Here is a 22,136-nt window from a genome sequence, read left to right as displayed (position 1 = left end):
TCCTTCCTGTCCTGTCCTGTCCCTGCCCCGCTGCTCCGTTCCATTCCCCCTCTCTCCCTCCTCTGTGCCCCGTCCCTCTTGCTGCCCTGCCGGCCTTTCCCTTCCTCGCCCGCTTTCCTCCGCAGCCCGACCTCCCTCCCCGCCCTTTCGCATGTCCCGCTCTCCCTCCTCTCTTCCCGTCGCCCCTTCGCTTCTTTCCCCCGCAGCCGCGGGGCTCGGGGCGCCGGAGAATAAAGCCCCGAGGGCCGGAGCCCGGCGCCCCCCGGGCCTTGCGGGAGTCCCCGCACGGGGCCGGAGCTCTCGGCGGATCCCCCGCGCCGCTCGGACCCCGCCCCGGCGCTGCCGGACCTGCGGCTCCGCCGGCATCGCGCTGCGAGCGGCCCCCGCTCTGTGCCGTGCCGGCCGTGCCGCGTCCCCGCCGCCTCTGCCGCTCCCTCTTTCTGCCCCTGGCCCGCGACAGCGAGGCGGGGCAGGAGCTTCGAGCCTTCTGGGGGCTGCCCCCCCCTTTCTTGTTGCGGCGGAGTCCCTTTCTGGGGGGATGGAGGTGTGGGAAGGGCTGGAAGGGAGTGCTGGGCTGCTGTCCGGGGCAGTTGGATTCGCCCTGTGCCTTCTTCGGGGGTCAGGGTTAGGGGCTGAAGCCTCGGGGCTCTGATGGCATTTGGGGCACCCCAAGGTCGCTAGGAGAGTTACGCACACTGCGGTGGAGGAGCGGGTGGGTGGCGAATGAGGGGAGGGGCTCACGCTGGGTGCCGTCCCGCAGAGGGACCCAAAGCTGCCCCAAAATTCCCTGGGAGGGGTGTGTGTAGAATACTAAAACCTGGCAAGTGTTTCGTTTTCACAGCTATTGGTAAAGAATAGGAAGCTATGGCTAACCTCTTTTGGAAAGAAGCCCTCTCTCTATCCACTCATTTGTACCCAGGAATGTAGGAAACTCTGACTGTGGATGGGCAGTAGTTTTGAAAATCATGCCCTAGCCTTTTTCTCTAGGAACGAACCAAGCAAGTGCCCTGAAACCAGCGGAGCAGCTGCAGGGGCTGAAGGGAACAGAAAGGGCTCCCGGCACCTTTTGCCTTCGTTCTCTGCCATTCCCCCAAACGTGTCGCAGTCCCGGAAGAGGCGTTTGTCATGCAGCCTGCCAAAATAAAGACCTGTAAAATCCTAGTTCTGCCTTTTGTTTAACGTGTTTTTACTTCCTATTTATATCATCACAGAAAGCAAGGAAAGAATAAATATGTCTGGTTCCCACTATTGCTCCGTGCATGCATTTTTAAAGGCTGCTGTACTTCTGTCCTCTTTTTCCACTCCAAGCTTGACTTTTCCCCTCCTTTTTCGAGGTCTGCTGCTTTGGGTGTCCCAAGGAGGGCTGGGTTCCTCGGCAGGGGTCTTAGGAGTCGGTGCCGATTCTGCTTTTTCCGAAGGTGTAGCAAAGTGTGCCAGCAAAAGGACTGTTTTCTCCAGGGGAAAGCTTTCTTTCAATCACCATCAGTGCATGTATGTGTTTTAATTGCGTAACCAGGTGGATTAAGAAAAGCCGACAGCCGTAGCAGATTTCTGTTGAATCTGTATCTGTGAGAAGTGGGCTGTGTGCTGGAGACGGAGAGACGCTTTTGGAGAGTGGAAACAGCGGCAGGTGTGAGCTGTTAGGATGATGAGGGCTCAGAGCAGGCCCCAAGTGTGAGCTGTGAGGATGATGAGGAGGGCTCAGAGCAGCCCCTGGTGTGAGTTATTAGGATGATGAGGGCTCAGACCAGCCACAGGTGTGAGTTGTTAAGATGATGAGGGCTCAGAGCAGCCACAGGTGTGAGCTGAGAGGATGATGAGGAGGGGGCGGCTCCTCCGGCGGCTGATTTAGGGGGTTTTCCTCACATCTCTTTTGCACGGAGCTGCTGGAGGAGAGGAGTTTATGAGGGGCTCCCGGGGCTGTCTCCTGGAAGGACGGTGAGTGCTTTGGACAGGGTCCGGGGGATCACCTGGATTCGTGGAGCATGGCTCAAAGGAGGAGCCGAGGGACAAACCTTTGTGCCGAGAAGCAGCAGGTGAGCTGGTGCGCTTTTTTAGCCGGGACTTTTCTCCTTTCCCTTGAAATTTCGTCATCCTGAGGTTGAATTGGAGGGGGCAGTCCTGTGGTCCCGCCTTTTAAGGGGTTTGGATTGAGGTAAGAAGCCCCCTTTTGCCATCATTTGAGGCAAGCCGCTTCTTTTCTGCTCTTCTAGGGGACGCAGTTGAAGGGGATCCCACATTTCTTTTCCCTTGTTGGAGGGAGGTGAGCGCCGGAGCGCGGCGTCAGTGTCGGGGCTTCAGAGGAAGGGAGCTGCAGCCGTGGCAGCGCTGGCAGGGCGGGGATCGGGCTGTGCCGCTGCATTCGGGGCGCTTCTTCTGCCCCCGGCCCGGCAGCGAAGGGTCCGGCGCGGAGCCCTGCCGGCAGTGCCGGGGCTGGCCGGGGCGGAAGGGGAGCTGGGCGCGGCTGGGCTGCCGCGGGCCCGCCGGAGCCGCGCCGGTGCGAGCCGTGCGGAGCCGAGCGGAGCTTTGGCCGGGCCGGCGGGCGGGGGAGGCGGCGCGGGCGGGGCCGGTGCCGGCCGGTGCCGCCGCTCCGTCCGCTCCGGGCGCGGGGCTCGGGCGCCGCCGGGGCCCCCCGGGCCCGGTGCCGGCCCCGCCGGGCCGGGGGCAGCGGGCGGGGGTCTGCCGGCGTGGCGCCGCCTCTGCCTGCCGGAGGAGCCGCTTTCCTGCCGGAGCCGCGCTGCGCCCGGGGCCGGGAGCGCGGCTCCGCATCTTCCAGCCTCCCTCGCTGCGCTGCTTTTGAGGCGCTCCTGAGGAGTTTATTGGGTCGTAGTTGGTGTATGAGAAGGGTCACGGTGTACTTGTTGGTTGTTACGGTTCTTGGTTCAGGTGCTGTGACAAGGGTTTTTTTGGATTGAGTTTGTTGTTGGATTTTTTTTTTTTTGTGCGATATGTTGGATTTTTTTTTTTCGTTGTTTTTATATTATAAAAATATAATTGTTGTTATCTTCTTAAAGGATATTTTTTTTAAGGTTTACAATAGTTTTTATGGGTCGTAGCATGAAGTACAGGGTTGGTTTTTAATTAGGTTGTGGTGGCTTTTATTAGCGCGAGTATGTAGTGTTAGTTTTGGTGGGTTTGTGGTAGTGTCCTGTAGTGAATTAGTGAGGGTTTTTTTTTAAATGTTGAGTATTGCTTTTTTAAAAATTCTCTTATAGAGGTTTTATTCATTTGGTTTGTTTAATTGTCGTGGATGTTATATTGTTACCGGTAATTTGGGAGTTATCGTTTATGGTTACATTTATCTTTTGGTGACGTGTTTATTTCTTGGTGGTATTTGTATTTTGATGGATTGAGGCATTATGGGTTTATTGAGTTAGGAGTAATTTTTTTGGTTGTTAATTTCAGTTTATTTATTTGAGTTTTTGTTTTAGTTTGATGTATTTGTTGGTTGCTTTTTATTAGTGGTTTTTTTTAGGAACTTGTGTATTTATACGGTGGATTTTTTAGGTAGTTTTTTATTTGGGTGCTTTTTATTGTCTAGTGGTTTAGATTTTTTTAATATCGTTTATTACTTTGGTTTTTAAAGATAACTTAGCAGAGTATTGGTTACTCTTTGAGTTAGTGTAGAGATCTGGTTTTCATTTTTAGTAGCTTTCAGGGTCTCTTGTATGGTTTGAAGTTTAGTATGTTGGTTGGACTTCTTTTTCTAGGGGGTTTTGTGATTTGTGGGTTTCTATAGGGCTATTTTTTATTTTTGTTTCATTTTTGTGATGTGCCTCACTAACAACTGGTAGTAAAAAGTGTAGTTTGGGGTTTTTTTTGCTGGTAGTTGGTTCTATGGTGGTGTATTTTTAGTTTCTGTTGTTTGTTTTTGGGTTTCTTTTGTTAGAGATTAAAGTTTTTATTTTGGGGTTAATTTGTAATTATTTTTAAGGTTTTAGGGCGATTGAGATTTTTTATATGGATGTCCTGTATGATAACAGTTAATTTATTTGCTTTATGTGGCATTGATGGCAGGGTAGAGGACATTTTTGTCTGTGTTTTATTGTTTGTTTCTGAGGTGGTTTGGCATTTTCTTATAGGTTGGGGTTCTTTTTGTTGGCTCATGGAGCCATTCTGGCTGTTTTTGATGAAATTGGTGGGAATTTGATGTTTCTTTTGTTATTTTATTTTTAGGAATTGGATCTTTTCAGTAGGCTTTTTGATATTCCTTTTTTTTTTTTTTTTTTTGGTGGTGTAATAGTCTTTTAGAAGAATTTGGATGATTTTAAAAAATATTTTTGTTATACTTTTCATCTAATGTTGTTGGATTATTACAGATGTTTTGGAGTTTTACTTTTTAAGTTTCATTTGGATGAATTTATGCTAGATGGTAGGATTGTGTTTTTATTTTTGGGGTAGTTGGTTGTAGGTGTATTGTATGTTTTTCAAGTGAAGGTAAATTGAGGTTTGTATTCAGTTGTTAGAGGAATGGAGAAAAATATTGGTAATGTTAACAGTGGTGTGTTATTTTGTGGTTTTTGATTTATAGTAAGTCTGGTACAGTAGTGTTTAATGGTGGCGTTATTTAAGGTATGATAGTTTATCGTTAATTCTTATTTGTTTTAGATTTGTGTGTAGGTTAGAGGAGGTTGTTGAAGGGTGAGTGGGTTTTGTAGATTAATTTTAGTGTTTCAGTTTATAGAGCATTTTTTGGATGGGAGTTACGGTATTTTGAGTTGTTTGGTATTGCTGGTGATGTATTGTTGAAGTCGTAAGGGGTATTTGTTGTTTTTTTTTCAAGAAGGTTTATTGTAGATAGTTTTAGATAGTTGTGGTGGGTTGCTTAATTGTTTTATGTTTTTTGGCTTTTTAGTAGTTGTTTGAAATATGTTAGAGTTTTTTGGGTTTATTGAAATACTTGATTTTGAGGAAGTTCCTGTTTAGAATGTATGATTTTTTTTTTTTTGCTTAAAATAAAAATTTTATATTTTATTTTTAGTGAGGTTTATTTTTTTTTTCTTTTCTTACTGCTATATTTTGTGATATTTGTGTTAGGTTAGTAATAGGAATAGCTTTACTCTTATACGTTGAAATGAGAGTAGTGTGTAATGCATACTGGTGTTCATAAAAGTTTAATATTTTTATGGTTCTGATGTGTTAGGTTAATGAATTTATAAAGTTTACAAGACTTTTTTTTTTTTTATTTCGATACAGGCAGGGTTATCTTAGTTTCAAGGATATTTTGGCATAGATTAAGAGGTCTTATTGAGGGGATAGGACAGGGTGTCTCTGTCAATCTATTCGGATACTGGGTAAATAAAATTAATATTTTGGTAGAATTTTTGGATTTTGTTAGTTTATTTATTTATGAATTTGTGTGCCTGCAGTTGTAGTGTCTCTCAGTATCCATTCATGTTTGTGTGTGTTAGGCAGTCCACTCGTGTACCAGCGAGTCCCCCCTGCAAGCGGCCGCAGAGCCGCTCCTTCGCTCTCCTGGGAATTCGGGGAGCGGCACACGGCTCTGGGACGAAGCCTTGATCTTTGTCACTTGAAGGTGGCACCAGGGAGCCTCAGGAGCGGCCGAGGAGTTGCTGTAAGTGGGGGAACTACTAGTGAGGGGAACCAGGGTCCACTCGAGTTTTGGGAACGCCACCTCACCTCGCCTGCTCTTCAGCCAGGCAGACCCTGCCAGGAGAGCGTGGGTGAAGCGTGCGGCCCGAGGAGCCCGGCGTTCTCAGGAGAATAATGGTGAGCAGCAGGATTGCTGGGTTTTGTCCATTGTGCAGCTAAGATCATGCAGTGATGTTTGGTGTTCTCGATTGTAGCTGAGCGCGGGACCACAGCCTGGTGACCATTGGACATTCCCCGCAGGCGAGGCAGCCTCCATTGGCACGCGATGTGGATTCTCATCCCCAGATGCCTGAGAGATAAGTTGAGTGCTCAGGCCCACAGTGGGGATGAAAGCGGGGTGCTTTCATCCCCAGATGGCTGAGAGATAACTATAGGGGTCAGGCCCACATTGGGGGTGAAAGTGGGGTGCTGGGAGGGCCTTATGAATGAGCTTTGGGGGCAGGGATGTGCAAGAAGGATCTCCTAAGGCCATCTAAAGGCAAAAAGTGTCTGTTTTGATCACAGTGCTGAGGTGCTCAGGGCAGAGCAGTTGCGGTGTGTGTCCTGTCACTTGTCTCTGGTGCACTGTGTGTTCTTTGGGTCTCTCGGTCCTTTCTTCTCCTCAAAAGCTCTCTCTCCCTGTCCTGTGTCGTGGATGTCTGCACGTATTTTTCCTGGAGCTGTTCTGCCCTGCTGCATAGCCTGTAACAACACAAGTCCTGGGGACTTGAAATTGGCAGTGCAGGGTGTAGTTGGGCTCTAGATTGTATGGGGAGATTGGCTTAATATGTTTAGTCGTGTTAAGTTGTCCTGCAGCCGTTTGACACCAGTCCTAACTTTCTTTCAGATGCTGACAGTTCAAATCTGTGGCCAAGGGCCCCAGTCCTGGGTCAGGGTTTTCCCATGAGCAGGTCAGTCATTTTTTGCATTTGCAGGGGATGCTTGAATGGTGTCTTTGTCACAGCGGTGTTCTTTGCCTTTATTTTCAGGAGGTCCAGGCAGATAGCAGCAGTCAAGGCCAAGTGTGCCAGGTGAGCAGTGGGCCAAAGCAGTTGTTTGTGCTCAGGTTTCAGGTTTTGGAGCAATTGTATGTATCTGTACTTGTTTGTGTGTTTAGGGAATCCACCCAGAGTATGCCAAGCCCCTGTCACCAACAGCTGATGGCCTGGATTTCCTGTGCTTGTGAGCCCTCTGGATGTATTTTAGGACTCTGAGATGAAGCCTTGAAATTTTGTATTTCACGATGGCATCCAGAGAGCCTTTGGCAATGGCTGAGGAGTTGCGGTGAGTTGCCGAGGTAGGGAGGGGGAGCCAAGGTCCACTCGTGTTTCAGCCATGTCGAATCACTTTGTCTCTTCTTAACCCAGGCAGACCCTGCGATGACGGTGGCAGCCTCCGAGCCTGGCCAAAGTGCGTGGCCTGAGCATTCTTAGGAGAACGGTGAGTAGCAGGATTGCTGGGTTTTGTCCATTGTGCAGCTAAGATCATGCAGTGATGTTTGGTGTTCTCGATTGTAGCTGAGCACGGGACCACAGCCCGGTGACCATTGGACATTCCCCGCAGGCGAGGCAGCCTCCATTGGCACGCGATGTGGATTCTCATCCCCAGATGGCTGAGAGATAAGTATAGGGCTCAGGCCCACATTGGGGGTGAAAGTGGGGTGCTGGGAGGGCCTTATGAATGAGCTTTGGGGGCAGGGATGTGCAAGAAGCATCTCCTAAGGCCATCTAAAGGCAAAAAGTGTCTGTTTTGATCACAGTGCTGAGGTGCTCAGGGCAGAGCAGTTGCGGTGTGTGTCCTGTCACTTGTCTCTGGTGCACTGTGTGTTCTTTGGGTCTCTCGGTCCTTTCTTCTCCTCAAAAGCTCTCTCTCCCTGTCCTGTGTCGTGGATGTCTGCATGTATTTTTCCTGGAGCTGTTCTGCCCTGCTGCATAGCCTGTAACAACACAAGTCCTGGGGACTTGAAATTGGCAGTGCAGGGTGTAGTTGGGCTCTAGATTGTATGGGGAGATTGGCTTAATATGTTTAGTCGTGTTAAGTTGTCCTGCAGCCGTTTGACACCAGTCCTAACTTTCTTTCAGATGCTGACAGTTCAAATCTGTGGCCAAGGGCCCCAGTCCTGGGTCAGGGTTTTCCCATGAGCAGGTCAGTCATTTTTTGCATTTGCAGGGGATGCTTGAAGGGTGTCTTTGCCACAGCGGTGTTCTTTGCCTTTATTTTCAGGAGGTCCAGGCAGATAGCAGCAGTCAAGGCCAAGTGTGCCAGGTGAGCAGTGGGCCAAAGCAGTTGTTTGTGCTCAGGTTTCAGGTTTTGGAGCAATTGTATGTATCTGTTCTTGTTTGTGTGTTTAGGGAATCCACCCAGAGTATGCCAAGCCCCTGTCACCAACAGCTGATGGCCTGGATTTCCTGTGCTTGTGGGCTCTCTGGATGTATTTTAGGACTCTGAGATGAAGCCTTGAAATGTTGTATTTCACGATGGCATCCAGGGAGCCTTTGGCAATGGCTGAGGAGTTGCGGTGAGTTGCCGAGGTAGGGAGGGGGAGCCAAGGTCCACTCGTGTTTCAGCCATGTCGAATCACTTTGTCTCTTCTTAACCCAGGCAGACCCTGCGATGACGGTGGCAGCCTCCGAGCCTGGCCAAAGTGCGTGGCCCGAGCATTCTTAGGAGAACGGTGAGTAGCAGGATTGCTGGGTTTTGTCCATTGTGCAGCTAAGATCATGCAGTGATGTTTGGTGTTCTCGATTGTAGCTGAGCGAGGGACCACAGCCCCGTGACCATTGGACATTCCCCGCAGGCGAGGCAGCCTCCATTGGCATGCGATGTGGATTCTCATCCCCACATGACTGAGAGATAAGTTGAGTGCTCAGGCCCACAGTGGGGGTGAAAGCGGGGTGCTCTCATCCCCAGATGCCTGAGAGATAAGTATAGGGGTCAGGCCCACATTGGGGGTGAAAGTGGGGTGCTGGGAGGGCCTTATGAATGAGCTCTGGGGGCAGGGATGTGCAAGAAGCATCTCCTAAGGCCATCTAAAGGCAAAAAGTGTCTGTTTTGATCACAGTGCTGAGGTGCTCAGGGCAGAGCAGTTGCGGTGTGTGTCCTGTCACTTGTCTCTGGTGCACTGTGTGTTCTTTGGGTCTCTCGGTCCTTTCTTCTCCTCAAAAGCTCTCTCTCCCTGTCCTGTGTCGTGGATGTCTGCATGTATTTTTCCTGGAGCTGTTCTGCCCTGCTGCATAGCCTGTAACAACACAAGTCCTGGGGACTTGAAATTGGCAGTGCAGGGTGTAGTTGGGCTCTAGATTGTATGGGGAGATTGGCTTAATATGTTTAGTCGTGTTAAGTTGTCCTGCAGCCGTTTGACACCAGTCCTAACTTTCTTTCAGATGCTGACAGTTCAAATCTGTGGCCAAGGGCCCCAGTCCTGGGTCAGGGTTTTCCCATGAGCAGGTCAGTCATTTTTTGCATTTGCAGGGGATGCTTGAAGGGTGTCTTTGCCACAGCGGTGTTCTTTGCCTTTATTTTCAGGAGGTCCAGGCAGATAGCAGCAGTCAAGGCCAAGTGTGCCAGGTGAGCAGTGGGCCAAAGCAGTTGTTTGTGCTCAGGTTTCAGGTTTTGGAGCAATTGTATGTATTTGTTCTTGTTTGTGTGTTTAGGGAATCCACCCAGAGTATGCCAAGCCCCTGTCACCAACAGCTGATGGCCTGGATTTCCTGTGCTTGTGGGCTCTCTGGATGTATTTTAGGACTCTGAGATGAAGCCTTGAAATGTTGTATTTCACGATGGCATCCAGGGAGCCTTTGGCAATGGCTGAGGAGTTGCGGTGAGTTGCCGAGGTAGGGAGGGGGAGCCAAGGTCCACTCGTGTTTCAGCAATGCCGAGTCACTTTGTCTCTTCTTAACCCAGACAGACCCTGCGATGATGGTGGCAGCCTCCGAGCCTGGCCAAAGTGCGTGGCCTGAGCATTCTTAGGAGAACGGTGAGTAGCAGGATTGCTGGGTTTTGTCCATTGTGCAGCTAAGATCATGCAGTGATGTTTGGTGTTCTCGATTGTAGCTGAGCACGGGACCACAGCCCGGTGACCATTGGACATTCCCCGCAGGCGAGGCAGCCTCCATTGGCACGCGATGTGGATTCTCATCCCCAGATGGCTGAGAGATAAGTATAGGGCTCAGGCCCACATTGGGGGTGAAAGTGGGGTGCTGGGAGGGCCTTATGAATGAGCTTTGGGGGCAGGGATGTGCAAGAAGCATCTCCTAAGGCCATCTAAAGGCAAAAAGTGTCTGTTTTGATTACAGTGCTGAGGTGCACAGGGCAGAGCAGTTCTGGTGTGTGTCCTGTCACTTGTCTCTGGTGCACTGTGTGTTCTTTGGGTCACTCGGTCCTTTCTTCTCCTCAAAAGCTCTCTCTCCCTGTCCTGTGTCGTGGATGTCTGCACGTATTTTTCCTGGAGCTGTTCTGCCCTGCTGCATAGCCTGTAACAACACAAGTCCTGGGGACTTGAAATTGGCAGTGCAGGGTGTAGTTGGGCTCTAGATTGTATGGGGAGATTGGCTTAATATGTTTAGTCGTGTTAAGTTGTCCTGCAGCCGTTTGACACCAGTCCTAACTTTCTTTCAGATGCTGACAGTTCAAATCTGTGGCCAAGGGCCCCAGTCCTGGGTCAGGGTTTTCCCATGAGCAGGTCAGTCATTTTTTGCATTTGCAGGGGATGCTTGAAGGGTGTCTTTGCCACAGCGGTGTTCTTTGCCTTTATTTTCAGGAGGTCCAGGCAGATAGCAGCAGTCAAGGCCAAGTGTGCCAGATGAGCAGTGGGCCAAAGTAGTTGTTTGTGCTCAGGTTTCAGGTTTTGGCGCAATTGTATGTATCTGTTCTTGTTTGTGTGTTTAGGGAATCCACCCAGAGTATGCCAAGCCCCTGTCACCAACAGCTGATGGCCTGGATTTCCTGTGCTTGTGAGCCCTCTGGATGTGTTTTAGGACTCTGAGATGAAGCCTTGAAATGTTGTATTTCACGATGGCATCCAGGGAGCCTTTGGCAATGGCTGAGGAGTTGCGGTGAGTTGCCGAGGTAGGGAGGGGGAGCCAAGGTCCACTCGTGTTTCAGCAATGCCGAGTCACTTTGTCTCTTCTTAACCCAGACAGACCCTGCGATGATGGTGGCAGCCTCCGAGCCTGGCCAAAGTGCGTGGCCTGAGCATTCTTAGGAGAACGGTGAGTAGCAGGATTGCTGGGTTTTGTCCATTGTGCAGCTAAGATCATGCAGTGATGTTTGGTGTTCTCGATTGTAGCTGAGCACGGGACCACAGCCCGGTGACCATTGGACATTCCCCGCAGGCGAGGCAGCCTCCATTGGCACGCGATGTGGATTCTCATCCCCAGATGGCTGAGAGATAAGTATAGGGCTCAGGCCCACATTGGGGGTGAAAGTGGGGTGCTGGGAGGGCCTTATGAATGAGCTTTGGGGGCAGGGATGTGCAAGAAGCATCTCCTAAGGCCATCTAAAGGCAAAAAGTGTCTGTTTTGATTACAGTGCTGAGGTGCACAGGGCAGAGCAGTTCTGGTGTGTGTCCTGTCACTTGTCTCTGGTGCACTGTGTGTTCTTTGGGTCACTCGGTCCTTTCTTCTCCTCAAAAGCTCTCTCTCCCTGTCCTGTGTCGTGGATGTCTGCACGTATTTTTCCTGGAGCTGTTCTGCCCTGCTGCATAGCCTGTAACAACACAAGTCCTGGGGACTTGAAATTGGCAGTGCAGGGTGTAGTTGGGCTCTAGATTGTATGGGGAGATTGGCTTAATATGTTTAGTCGTGTTAAGTTGTCCTGCAGCCGTTTGACACCAGTCCTAACTTTCTTTCAGATGCTGACAGTTCAAATCTGTGGCCAAGGGCCCCAGTCCTGGGTGAGGGTTTTCCCATGAGCAGGTCAGTCATTTTTTGCATTTGCAGGGGATGCTTGAAGGGTGTCTTTGCCACAGCGGTGTTCTTTGCCTTTATTTTCAGGAGGTCCAGGCAGATAGCAGCAGTCAAGGCCAAGTGTGCCAGGTGAGCAGTGGGCCAAAGTAGTTGTTTGTGCTCAGGTTTCAGGTTTTGGCGCAATTGTATGTATCTGTTCTTGTTTGTGTGTTTAGGGAATCCACCCAGAGTATGCCAAGCCCCTGTCACCAACAGCTGATGGCCTGGATTTCCTGTGCTTGTGAGCCCTCTGGATGTGTTTTAGGACTCTGAGATGAAGCCTTGAAATTTTGTATTTCACGATGGCATCCAGGGAGCCTTTGGCAATGGCTGAGGAGTTGCGGTGAGTTGCCGAGGTAGGGAGGGGGAGCCAAGGTCCACTCGTGTTTCAGCCATGTCGAATCACTTTGTCTCTTCTTAACCCAGGCAGACCCTGCGATGACGGTGGCAGCCTCCGAGCCTGGCCAAAGTGCGTGGCCCGTGCATTCTTAGGAGAACGGTGAGTAGCAGGATTGCTGGGTTTTGTCCATTGTGCAGCTAAGATCATGCAGTGATGTTTGGTGTTCTCGATTGTAGCTGAGCGAGGGACCACAGCCCCGTGACCATTGGACATTCCCCGCAGGCGAGGCAGCCTCCATTGGCATGCGATGTGGATTCTCATCCCCACATGACTGAGAGATAAGTTGAGTGCTCAGGCCCACAGTGGGGGTGAAAGCGGGGTGCTCTCATCCCCAGATGCCTGAGAGATAAGTATAGGGGTCAGGCCCACATTGGGGGTGAAAGTGGGGTGCTGGGAGGGCCTTATGAATGAGCTCTGGGGGCAGGGATGTGCAAGAAGCATCTCCTAAGGCCATCTAAAGGCAAAAAGTGTCTGTTTTGATCACAGTGCTGAGGTGCTCAGGGCAGAGCAGTTGCGGTGTGTGTCCTGTCACTTGTCTCTGGTGCACTGTGTGTTCTTTGGGTCTCTCGGTCCTTTCTTCTCCTCAAAAGCTCTCTCTCCCTGTCCTGTGTCGTGGATGTCTGCACGTATTTTTCCTGGAGCTGTTCTGCCCTGCTGCATAGCCTGTAACAACACAAGTCCTGGGGACTTGAAATTGGCAGTGCAGGGTGTAGTTGGGCTCTAGATTGTATGGGGAGATTGGCTTAATATGTTTAGTCGTGTTAAGTTGTCCTGCAGCCGTTTGACACCAGTCCTAACTTTCTTTCAGATGCTGACAGTTCAAATCTGTGGCCAAGGGCCCCAGTCCTGGGTGAGGGTTTTCCCATGAGCAGGTCAGTCATTTTTTGCATTTGCAGGGTGTCACGATCCGCTTATAGCGGGGTGTCGTGATGGTTCGTTAGCCGATCCCAAAGTGCAAAAGACAATCAGCAGTTTAATCACAACAAATGCACCTTTATTAAGGGCCAAAACAATAAATGCGATAGTGGGTTCAGAAAAGAAATAAAAAGGATAGAGAGAGAGAGAGAAGGGGGGATGGGAATAGCTACCAACACAGGCGGAGTCCTCACTGGTCCGGACGATGTGGATCCGTCTTGTTGTGTTGGGGAGAGTCTCCGAAGTTCTACCTATCCCAGGGGTCCAGTTATAGTCCACAGAGGGAAAAGGGGGGGAGCAGGCAGAACAATGAGAGTCTATTGAAATTGCTGTGGGGGACTAAGTGTATTTACAGAGGCTGAACAAACACAATAAGGGATAAGTCCATTGAAGTTACTGGAGAAGAACAGGTCAGGTCATTCTCTCCCTTCGCCCACTGTTTGTGGTAGGAGTCTCAGTCTCAGTCCTTGGGGAGAGGGTTCTTGATCTCCATCTGTCATGGTGGTAGTGAGGCAGATGAGGGGTCTTCAGTGAGAGACCACCAGAGTCACCCCAACAGTTCATTTGGCTTAAAGGTGGAGAGTGAAGCAGGAATTGCAGTAGGCCACTCTGTGCTGGGTCCACGCTGGGTCTTCGCCAAGTCCTTGCCTACTCCTTGCCAAGTTCTTGCCGGTCCTCGTTGGGAACAGCACGTAACGGTACAGCGGCTACACCTGCACTGTTGCCTTCTCCAAGCCGGAACTGCAGAGGGGGAAGGGAAATCCTGCTCGTGGCAATCGGCAGGCAAATGAGTGAGGGTCTTCAGACGGCCTCTTACACAGGGGATGCTTGAAGGGTGTCTTTGCCACAGCGGTGTTCTTTGCCTTTATTTTCAGGAGGTCCAGGCAGATAGCAGCAGTCAAGGCCAAGTGTGCCAGGTGAGCAGTGGGCCAAAGCAGTTGTTTGTGCTCAGGTTTCAGGTTTTGGAGCAATTGTATGTATCTGTTCTTGTTTGTGTGTTTAGGGAATCCACCCAGAGTATGCCAAGCCCCTGTCACCAACAGCTGATGGCCTGGATTTCCTGTGCTTGTGGGCTCTCTGGATGTATTTTAGGACTCTGAGATGAAGCCTTGAAATGTTGTATTTCACGATGGCATCCAGGGAGCCTTTGGCAATGGCTGAGGAGTTGCGGTGAGTTGCCGAGGTAGGGAGGGGGAGCCAAGGTCCACTCGTGTTTCAGCCATGTCGAATCACTTTGTCTCTTCTTAACCCAGGCAGACCCTGCGATGACGGTGGCAGCCTCCGAGCCTGGCCAAAGTGCGTGGCCCGAGCATTCTTAGGAGAACGGTGAGTAGCAGGATTGCTGGGTTTTGTCCATTGTGCAGCTAAGATCATGCAGTGATGTTTGGTGTTCTCGATTGTAGCTGAGCGAGGGACCACAGCCCCGTGACCATTGGACATTCCCCGCAGGCGAGGCAGCCTCCATTGGCATGCGATGTGGATTCTCATCCCCACATGACTGAGAGATAAGTTGAGTGCTCAGGCCCACAGTGGGGGTGAAAGCGGGGTGCTCTCATCCCCAGATGCCTGAGAGATAAGTATAGGGGTCAGGCCCACATTGGGGGTGAAAGTGGGGTGCTGGGAGGGCCTTATGAATGAGCTCTGGGGGCAGGGATGTGCAAGAAGCATCTCCTAAGGCCATCTAAAGGCAAAAAGTGTCTGTTTTGATCACAGTGCTGAGGTGCTCAGGGCAGAGCAGTTGCGGTGTGTGTCCTGTCACTTGTCTCTGGTGCACTGTGTGTTCTTTGGGTCTCTCGGTCCTTTCTTCTCCTCAAAAGCTCTCTCTCCCTGTCCTGTGTCGTGGATGTCTGCATGTATTTTTCCTGGAGCTGTTCTGCCCTGCTGCATAGCCTGTAACAACACAAGTCCTGGGGACTTGAAATTGGCAGTGCAGGGTGTAGTTGGGCTCTAGATTGTATGGGGAGATTGGCTTAATATGTTTAGTCGTGTTAAGTTGTCCTGCAGCCGTTTGACACCAGTCCTAACTTTCTTTCAGATGCTGACAGTTCAAATCTGTGGCCAAGGGCCCCAGTCCTGGGTGAGGGTTTTCCCATGAGCAGGTCAGTCATTTTTTGCATTTGCAGGGTGTCACGATCCGCTTATAGCGGGGTGTCGTGATGGTTCGTTAGCCGATCCCAAAGTGCAAAAGACAATCAGCAGTTTAATCACAACAAATGCACCTTTATTAAGGGCCAAAACAATAAATGCGATAGTGGGTTCAGAAAAGAAATAAAAAGGATAGAGAGAGAGAGAGAAGGGGGGATGGGAATAGCTACCAACACAGGCGGAGTCCTCACTGGTCCGGACGATGTGGATCCGTCTTGTTGTGTTGGGGAGAGTCTCCGAAGTTCTACCTATCCCAGGGGTCCAGTTATAGTCCACAGAGGGAAAAGGGGGGGAGCAGGCAGAACAATGAGAGTCTATTGAAATTGCTGTGGGGGACTAAGTGTATTTACAGAGGCTGAACAAACACAATAAGGGATAAGTCCATTGAAGTTACTGGAGAAGAACAGGTCAGGTCATTCTCTCCCTTCGCCCACTGTTTGTGGTAGGAGTCTCAGTCTCAGTCCTTGGGGAGAGGGTTCTTGATCTCCATCTGTCATGGTGGTAGTGAGGCAGATGAGGGGTCTTCAGTGAGAGACCACCAGAGTCACCCCAACAGTTCATTTGGCTTAAAGGTGGAGAGTGAAGCAGGAATTGCAGTAGGCCACTCTGTGCTGGGTCCACGCTGGGTCTTCGCCAAGTCCTTGCCAACTCCTTGCCAAGTTCTTGCCGGTCCTCGTTGGGAACAGCACGTAACGGTACAGCGGCTACACCTGCACTGTTGCCTTCTCCAAGCCGGAACTGCAGAGGGGGAAGGGAAATCCTGCTCGTGGCAATCGGCAGGCAAATGAGTGAGGGTCTTCAGACGGCCTCTTACACCACCCCGTGACTGACGATTGCCCTCGAGAGATGTTCAGCAGTGTTTCGTAGTGTTGTTGTGAAGTCTTCAGGACTTGTCTAGTGTTGGCAGCATATCCCAGAGAAGGGAAAAAGGAAAAGGAGAGGAAAAGTGAACAGGGAAAATACTAAAACAATAATTAGTATAAATTGAAACAACATTAAGCAATATAATCAATATTAATTAATAATAAACAATTTTTCTAATAAACCAATCTAATTTTATAATTGCTTTGTGTCTATAGTCTTGGGGATGTCTACAGTATAAAGCACATTGGCCAGGTGGTGTGCATTAAGTATAGCTGTCAATTTTGTTAATCGTTTTATCATTCTCCAATTTATGACAAACAAGATTGCTGATAAAGCAAAACCAATCAAAACTAAAATCAAAAGGACAACAATGGGATGACACAATTTGTTCAGGATACCTGTAGCAGTAGGTGACCACCCAAAAAGTGTATCCCACCACCTGTGTTCAGCATCACTTTTCACCCTTTCTATAACCCGATGTATTTCTTGTACATCATGATGAACAGTTACCAATGTTTTCTGTCCGTTTTCCTTGATTTTTCCTAAGATTTCAATTAAATCCTGGTGAAGCAACAATTGCCTCACCAGAGTAAGATTCATTCCAATGGGGGTAGGCAATAGCTTATGAATCAGCGTGTAATTGGACTCTAAAAGTTGATATGAAGTAACTGGAGTTTCAAAAGAAAAATCACATCCAGAAATTTTAGTGAAATTACAAGCACAAAAATTTGAATGATTTTTAGTATCTACTACTGTGTCTTCTACATACACTGTATTACAAGCAGTTCTAAAGCATGCACATCCATTTCCTATATATACAAGGAATATTTTAGAAGTTTTGTTAGGATGGATTTCAAAGTGACAGATATTTTGTTCTGTGTCTAAACAGATATCTTGAGCTATAATTGCATTGCCTTCACAGATGAACCCTTGTTGTTCTCGGACAATACAGGATTCTAAATTAACAGTTTGCCATTTACCATCAATTTGTCGGGCCCATTCTCTATGCTCGGAAGGATAGAGAGTGGCTCCATCATGATTTAATCCTAATGCAATAATGGGGAATATTGAATGCACCAAGGCATTGCGTATGGTTAACACAAAAGCTGTGGCTAAGTTTGTGGTGGGATCATAAGTAAAGTTCACCAAATTCCACCAGGATTGGAAATCTTAATACTATTTAGAATTCCCAATCCTGTTCCCACAACACCAGTTATGTCTCTTGGCATCCGTGTTTCAGAAGGGTTCCACTGTCGCAACCAGGTCGTCCAACCGTGGAAAGAAGTTTGCAAGAAAGGTGAACAAGCTGGCTGAATTTCAGAGACATTGCTTTGCATTAGCAATTTAACTTGTTTAAGAGACCATGCCGGATTGAACAATATCTGTTGTTGGCCAGTTTCCCTAATTATATATGGTCCAACTTTAGAAATTTTCGGGGTAAGCATAACTGGTGGTTGGGTTTGAGTGGTGGTGGTGGTATGAATAAATTTAAAAGAAAGTCCTTCAGTATTTTTGAACCAAAGACAAACTACTTCTGCAGTTTGTGTTAATGTTGAATTGTGCCAGCAATCCTGTACGCTTTGGTGCGTACAAACCTTTTTGTGCTTAAAGAGATCTTTTCACTTTTTCTGCATGCTACCACAATTATTTCAGGCCACAAACACTCAGCTGATTTCTGGCTCTGGGGTTGTGGTAGGATGCAGGAAAGTATTACCAGTTTTATCATGGATTAGGTGGTCTTCATGTCCCTCGGAGTTCTTCTGTAAAAGTAAACACAACAGACTCCTGCCAGCGAGAAGCAGAAAAGGTTAGAATGATGGAATTATCCAGCATGTATTTATCCAATGTTCTTTCCCTAGAGCACCAGAGGCTTTCCATGCACATTCATTCCAAGGGGGTTTTAGCACAAGGGGTACCAGCCCTGTAGTAAGGGATGTCCACCAGAACAGGTTGGCCAGGGTAATGTGCTGGATTATCAGGATCATTTGGTGCACAGCATAGGAGTCAGTGTAGATAGAGACAAGAGAGGTGTTCTGTACCTTACGTTGAAAAGCACTCCAAACAGCTATCAGCTCCCCAACCCGAGCACTGCTTTCTCCCTCAGTATTAATTAGTTCAGTGAACCAAGAACTTGCCGATTGTTTGGGGGAAAAAGGAGGGGCCATTTTGATTACAGAGGCAGGTGTGTCCTGGCTGCTATCCAAGCTCTCAGTTTCTTGTATTGCCAAATTTTTCACAACTCCATCTGTTATTGAGAAGAAGTGACAGTAATGTTCAGTCTGAGCATACCACTTTCTTACCGAGGCCCTCTGGGCCACCCCGTCAGGAGGGAGGGTCCCAGTAGTGACTGTCTTAATATCATTGAAAGGGCTTCTCAATACAATTGGTAGTTGTAGTGCAAGTCTTTCCACTTCAATGAGAGCCAGGCTGACCACAAACAATCCCTTCTCCCAGGTAGCGTACCTTTTCTCAGCGTCTCTGAAACCACAGGAATCTCTGCTCAGATTTTGAGGAAAAGGCTGAGAAAGAGATGACTCACTGCCTGGATTTTGAGAGAGAAACTGGGAGAATGTTAATTTTGGGTCACAGCCTGAGTTCTGAGAGGAAAGCTGTGATATGGTTAGTTTTTGTCCACTGCCCCTGTTTTGCAGGAGGGACAGTGAGAAAGTTGTTTCCTTACCCGTGTTCGGGAGAGGAAGGAGAGGCTGAGGGAGAGTTGGTTCGCTGCCCATGTTATGAGGAAGAGTGGGTGCACTAGGGTGTGTACTGGGTTGAACTGATGGATTTGATTTTCGATAGCACCAATTAGTTATTATTTTCTGTAATTTATCAAGGGGCAGACCATCCATCACTTCTCTGGGGACCCCCTTTTGGACTCCCAGTGACCACCAATGCTGGCGGCTAGGGTTCTGTTTTCCCTTTTCTGGATTTTTACTGTAAGGAGTCCCAATAGACCGAATCCCTTTTGTTTTCTCTGATTTTTCTGGTTTCTCTTCCGGGGTTTTTACAGGTCCATATTTTCTACAATAATTGATCAAATCCTCTGCAACACCCCATGTCCAAATTTTATGATTACTGCCAGGTGAACTGGCTTGTGAATTTACAGCTTGGAATGGAGAGCAGGATGGAGTAAAGGTAGGACCAGTAGATCCAGTGCGATTAGTGGGGTTACCAAGAAATCTGTCTAGTTTTTCTGTAGGGCTTAATGTCATGATAGTTTTCTGTAAGGCTATGGCAGTAGGTTTGAGTGTTTCTGGAAGCCCACGAATTAAAGGAGTCATTAGTTCAGGCTTCACAGGTAATTGCATTGGGGATTCAAAGCCAGGAATTAATTTCTTTTCATGAATCATTTTCAAACAGGCGGCTTTGTGTACACTTTCTAGGAGTTGGTCTGGGGTGCTAATTATAGCTATAGGATCTCCCCTTTCCAAGGGGTTCGTTCCCCCGGCCCAAAAAGCCGCGCGCTGTGTCAGGGACCATGAGTCACGTTTATCTCCTGTTGTTAAGAAGACACCATGTCCCCAGTACCCACTGGCTTCTTGTTCAGTTAGTTTAATTTGATCGCCACCAGTGAGGGACACCCGGAAAACATATTCTGTTTCTGATTCGTATGGAAGGCGTCCATATTCTTTTTTAAGCTTAGCCAATTCGGTGGCAGTGTATGGTATGTGTTTGGTTGTGATGTGGGGGTCAAGATCATCATCACTGAGATAGTTATATTCTGTTTTAATTAAGGGTCTTAAGTGAGAGCAGCAATGTTCCCCACAATTATTTACTGCCTCAAGTTCTTTGTGAGGATAAATTTGGTTAATGTGAGGAGTTTCCTTTCCCTCAGGATTTATAGAGGAATCAGCATTAGATGATTTGTTAACGTGTTTCTCTTTTAAGGCAGCTCTTAATGCATAGTTCTTATTTCTCAATGAATGTTTTTCATTCCTTTCTTCATGTAATTGTTTTTGTAAAATTTCAACCAAATTTTGAAGGGAGTCTATTATTGTTTCTTGCTCACCTCTTCGCTGGAAGCGAGTTTCTACAGCTGCCGTAAGACAAGCTCCCAAAACTGAGCATAAGTTTCTGCCCAGTTTGAATTTTGTACCATGTTGTAAAGAACATATTCTATCAACCACATTATCCAAATTAAACCAATTACTTTGTGCCCATTCTTCTCCTCCCGGAGAAGGTTTGGCATTGTATTTAGCTAGTAAAGCATAAAATTCAACTTTACCCTTATCGTTAAAGTTATCACTCATTTTGTGAAGGGACCAAAACCACAGCAGGGAGGTACAAACTTAAGTTACTCAAAGCACACAGACTTCGCTGTGTCGCCCTTCACTTCCCTGGGTGGGTGAAGAGACAAAATCTGCCTGGGAGGCTCTGCTTAGTTTCTTCAAGTTGTCTCTTCCTTCCCAGACAGTCCAAACACACACATAAAACAACAGTGTAAGTTACTCAAAGCACACAGACTTCGCTGTGTCGCCCTTCACTTCCCTGGGTGGGTGAAGAGACAAAATCTGCCTGGGAGGCTCTGCTTAGTTTCTTCAAGTTGTCTCTTCCTTCCCAGACAGTCCAAACACACACATAATCACAACAGTGTCCCGCCTTTTGCACTAAGAGATCTTTTGCAATTTCTGAAGACAGTGTGGGTGCTTTTTCACCTAGGCAATGTGCAGTCCGTGGGAAATCTGAATCTTACCCCTTGCTCTCCAGACCATGCTCAGTCTTTTGGACTGGCAGGCTAGGTGCGGCTGGCAAGAAACATCCTTCCCCTGTTACAGACTACACAGAACCTGCACCCTTCTGCCTAGACAGAAATCCTGTCCGTGACGCCAATTTTAATGTCACGATCCGCTTATAGCGGGGTGTCGTGATGGTTCGTTAGCCGATCCCAAAGTGCAAAAGACAATCAGCAGTTTAATCACAACAAATGCACCTTTATTAAGGGCCAAAACAATAAATGCGATAGTGGGTTCAGAAAAGAAATAAAAAGGATAGAGAGAGAGAGAGAAGGGGGGATGGGAATAGCTACCAACACAGGCGGAGTCCTCACTGGTCCGGACGATGTGGATCCGTCTTGTTGTGTTGGGGAGAGTCTCCGAAGTTCTACCTATCCCAGGGGTCCAGTTATAGTCCACAGAGGGAAAAGGGGGGGAGCAGGCAGAACAATGAGAGTCTATTGAAATTGCTGTGGGGGACTAAGTGTATTTACAGAGGCTGAACAAACACAATAAGGGATAAGTCCATTGAAGTTACTGGAGAAGAACAGGTCAGGTCATTCTCTCCCTTCGCCCACTGTTTGTGGTAGGAGTCTCAGTCTCAGTCCTTGGGGAGAGGGTTCTTGATCTCCATCTGTCATGGTGGTAGTGAGGCAGATGAGGGGTCTTCAGTGAGAGACCACCAGAGTCACCCCAACAGTTCATTTGGCTTAAAGGTGGAGAGTGAAGCAGGAATTGCAGTAGGCCACTCTGTGCTGGGTCCACGCTGGGTCTTCGCCAAGTCCTTGCCAACTCCTTGCCAAGTTCTTGCCGGTCCTCGTTGGGAACAGCACGTAACGGTACAGCGGCTACACCTGCACTGTTGCCTTCTCCAAGCCGGAACTGCAGAGGGGGAAGGGAAATCCTGCTCGTGGCAATCGGCAGGCAAATGAGTGAGGGTCTTCAGACGGCCTCTTACACAGGGGATGCTTGAAGGGTGTCTTTGCCACAGCGGTGTTCTTTGCCTTTATTTTCAGGAGGTCCAGGCAGATAGCAGCAGTCAAGGCCAAGTGTGCCAGGTGAGCAGTGGGCCAAAGCAGTTGTTTGTGCTCAGGTTTCAGGTTTTGGAGCAATTGTATGTATCTGTTCTTGTTTGTGTGTTTAGGGAATCCACCCAGAGTATGCCAAGCCCCTGTCACCAACAGCTGATGGCCTGGATTTCCTGTGCTTGTGGGCTCTCTGGATGTATTTTAGGACTCTGAGATGAAGCCTTGAAATGTTGTATTTCACGATGGCATCCAGGGAGCCTTTGGCAATGGCTGAGGAGTTGCGGTGAGTTGCCGAGGTAGGGAGGGGGAGCCAAGGTCCACTCGTGTTTCAGCCATGTCGAATCACTTTGTCTCTTCTTAACCCAGGCAGACCCTGCGATGACGGTGGCAGCCTCCGAGCCTGGCCAAAGTGCGTGGCCCGAGCATTCTTAGGAGAACGGTGAGTAGCAGGATTGCTGGGTTTTGTCCATTGTGCAGCTAAGATCATGCAGTGATGTTTGGTGTTCTCGATTGTAGCTGAGCGAGGGACCACAGC

At 48.6% G+C, this 22,136-nt stretch overlaps 1 protein-coding gene and 1 long non-coding RNA gene across 10 annotated transcripts in view; one reads left to right on the top strand and one right to left on the bottom strand.

The window, feature by feature from the left end:
- LOC146767745 (uncharacterized) overlaps window positions 1-22,136 on the top strand; it is a 97,617-nt gene that overhangs the window by 15,957 nt on the left and 59,524 nt on the right. The window lies entirely within an intron of this gene.
- Window positions 15,052-21,638, bottom strand: LOC144248300 (uncharacterized). The gene has a single exon (XM_085574146.1). The coding sequence runs from the start codon at window positions 20,109-20,111 to the stop codon at window positions 17,670-17,672; it is 2,442 nt and encodes an 813-aa protein (XP_085430272.1). The 5' UTR covers window positions 20,112-21,638; the 3' UTR covers window positions 15,052-17,669.

The sequence above is a fragment of the Lonchura striata genome, chromosome 3 (assembly GCF_050655825.1).
Source record: "Lonchura striata isolate lonStrDom1 chromosome 3, ASM5065582v1, whole genome shotgun sequence".
Taxonomy (NCBI): domain Eukaryota; kingdom Metazoa; phylum Chordata; class Aves; order Passeriformes; family Estrildidae; genus Lonchura; species Lonchura striata.
The sequence above is the reverse complement of the archived record's forward strand: the minus strand, read 5'-3'. Positions and strand labels throughout refer to the sequence as shown.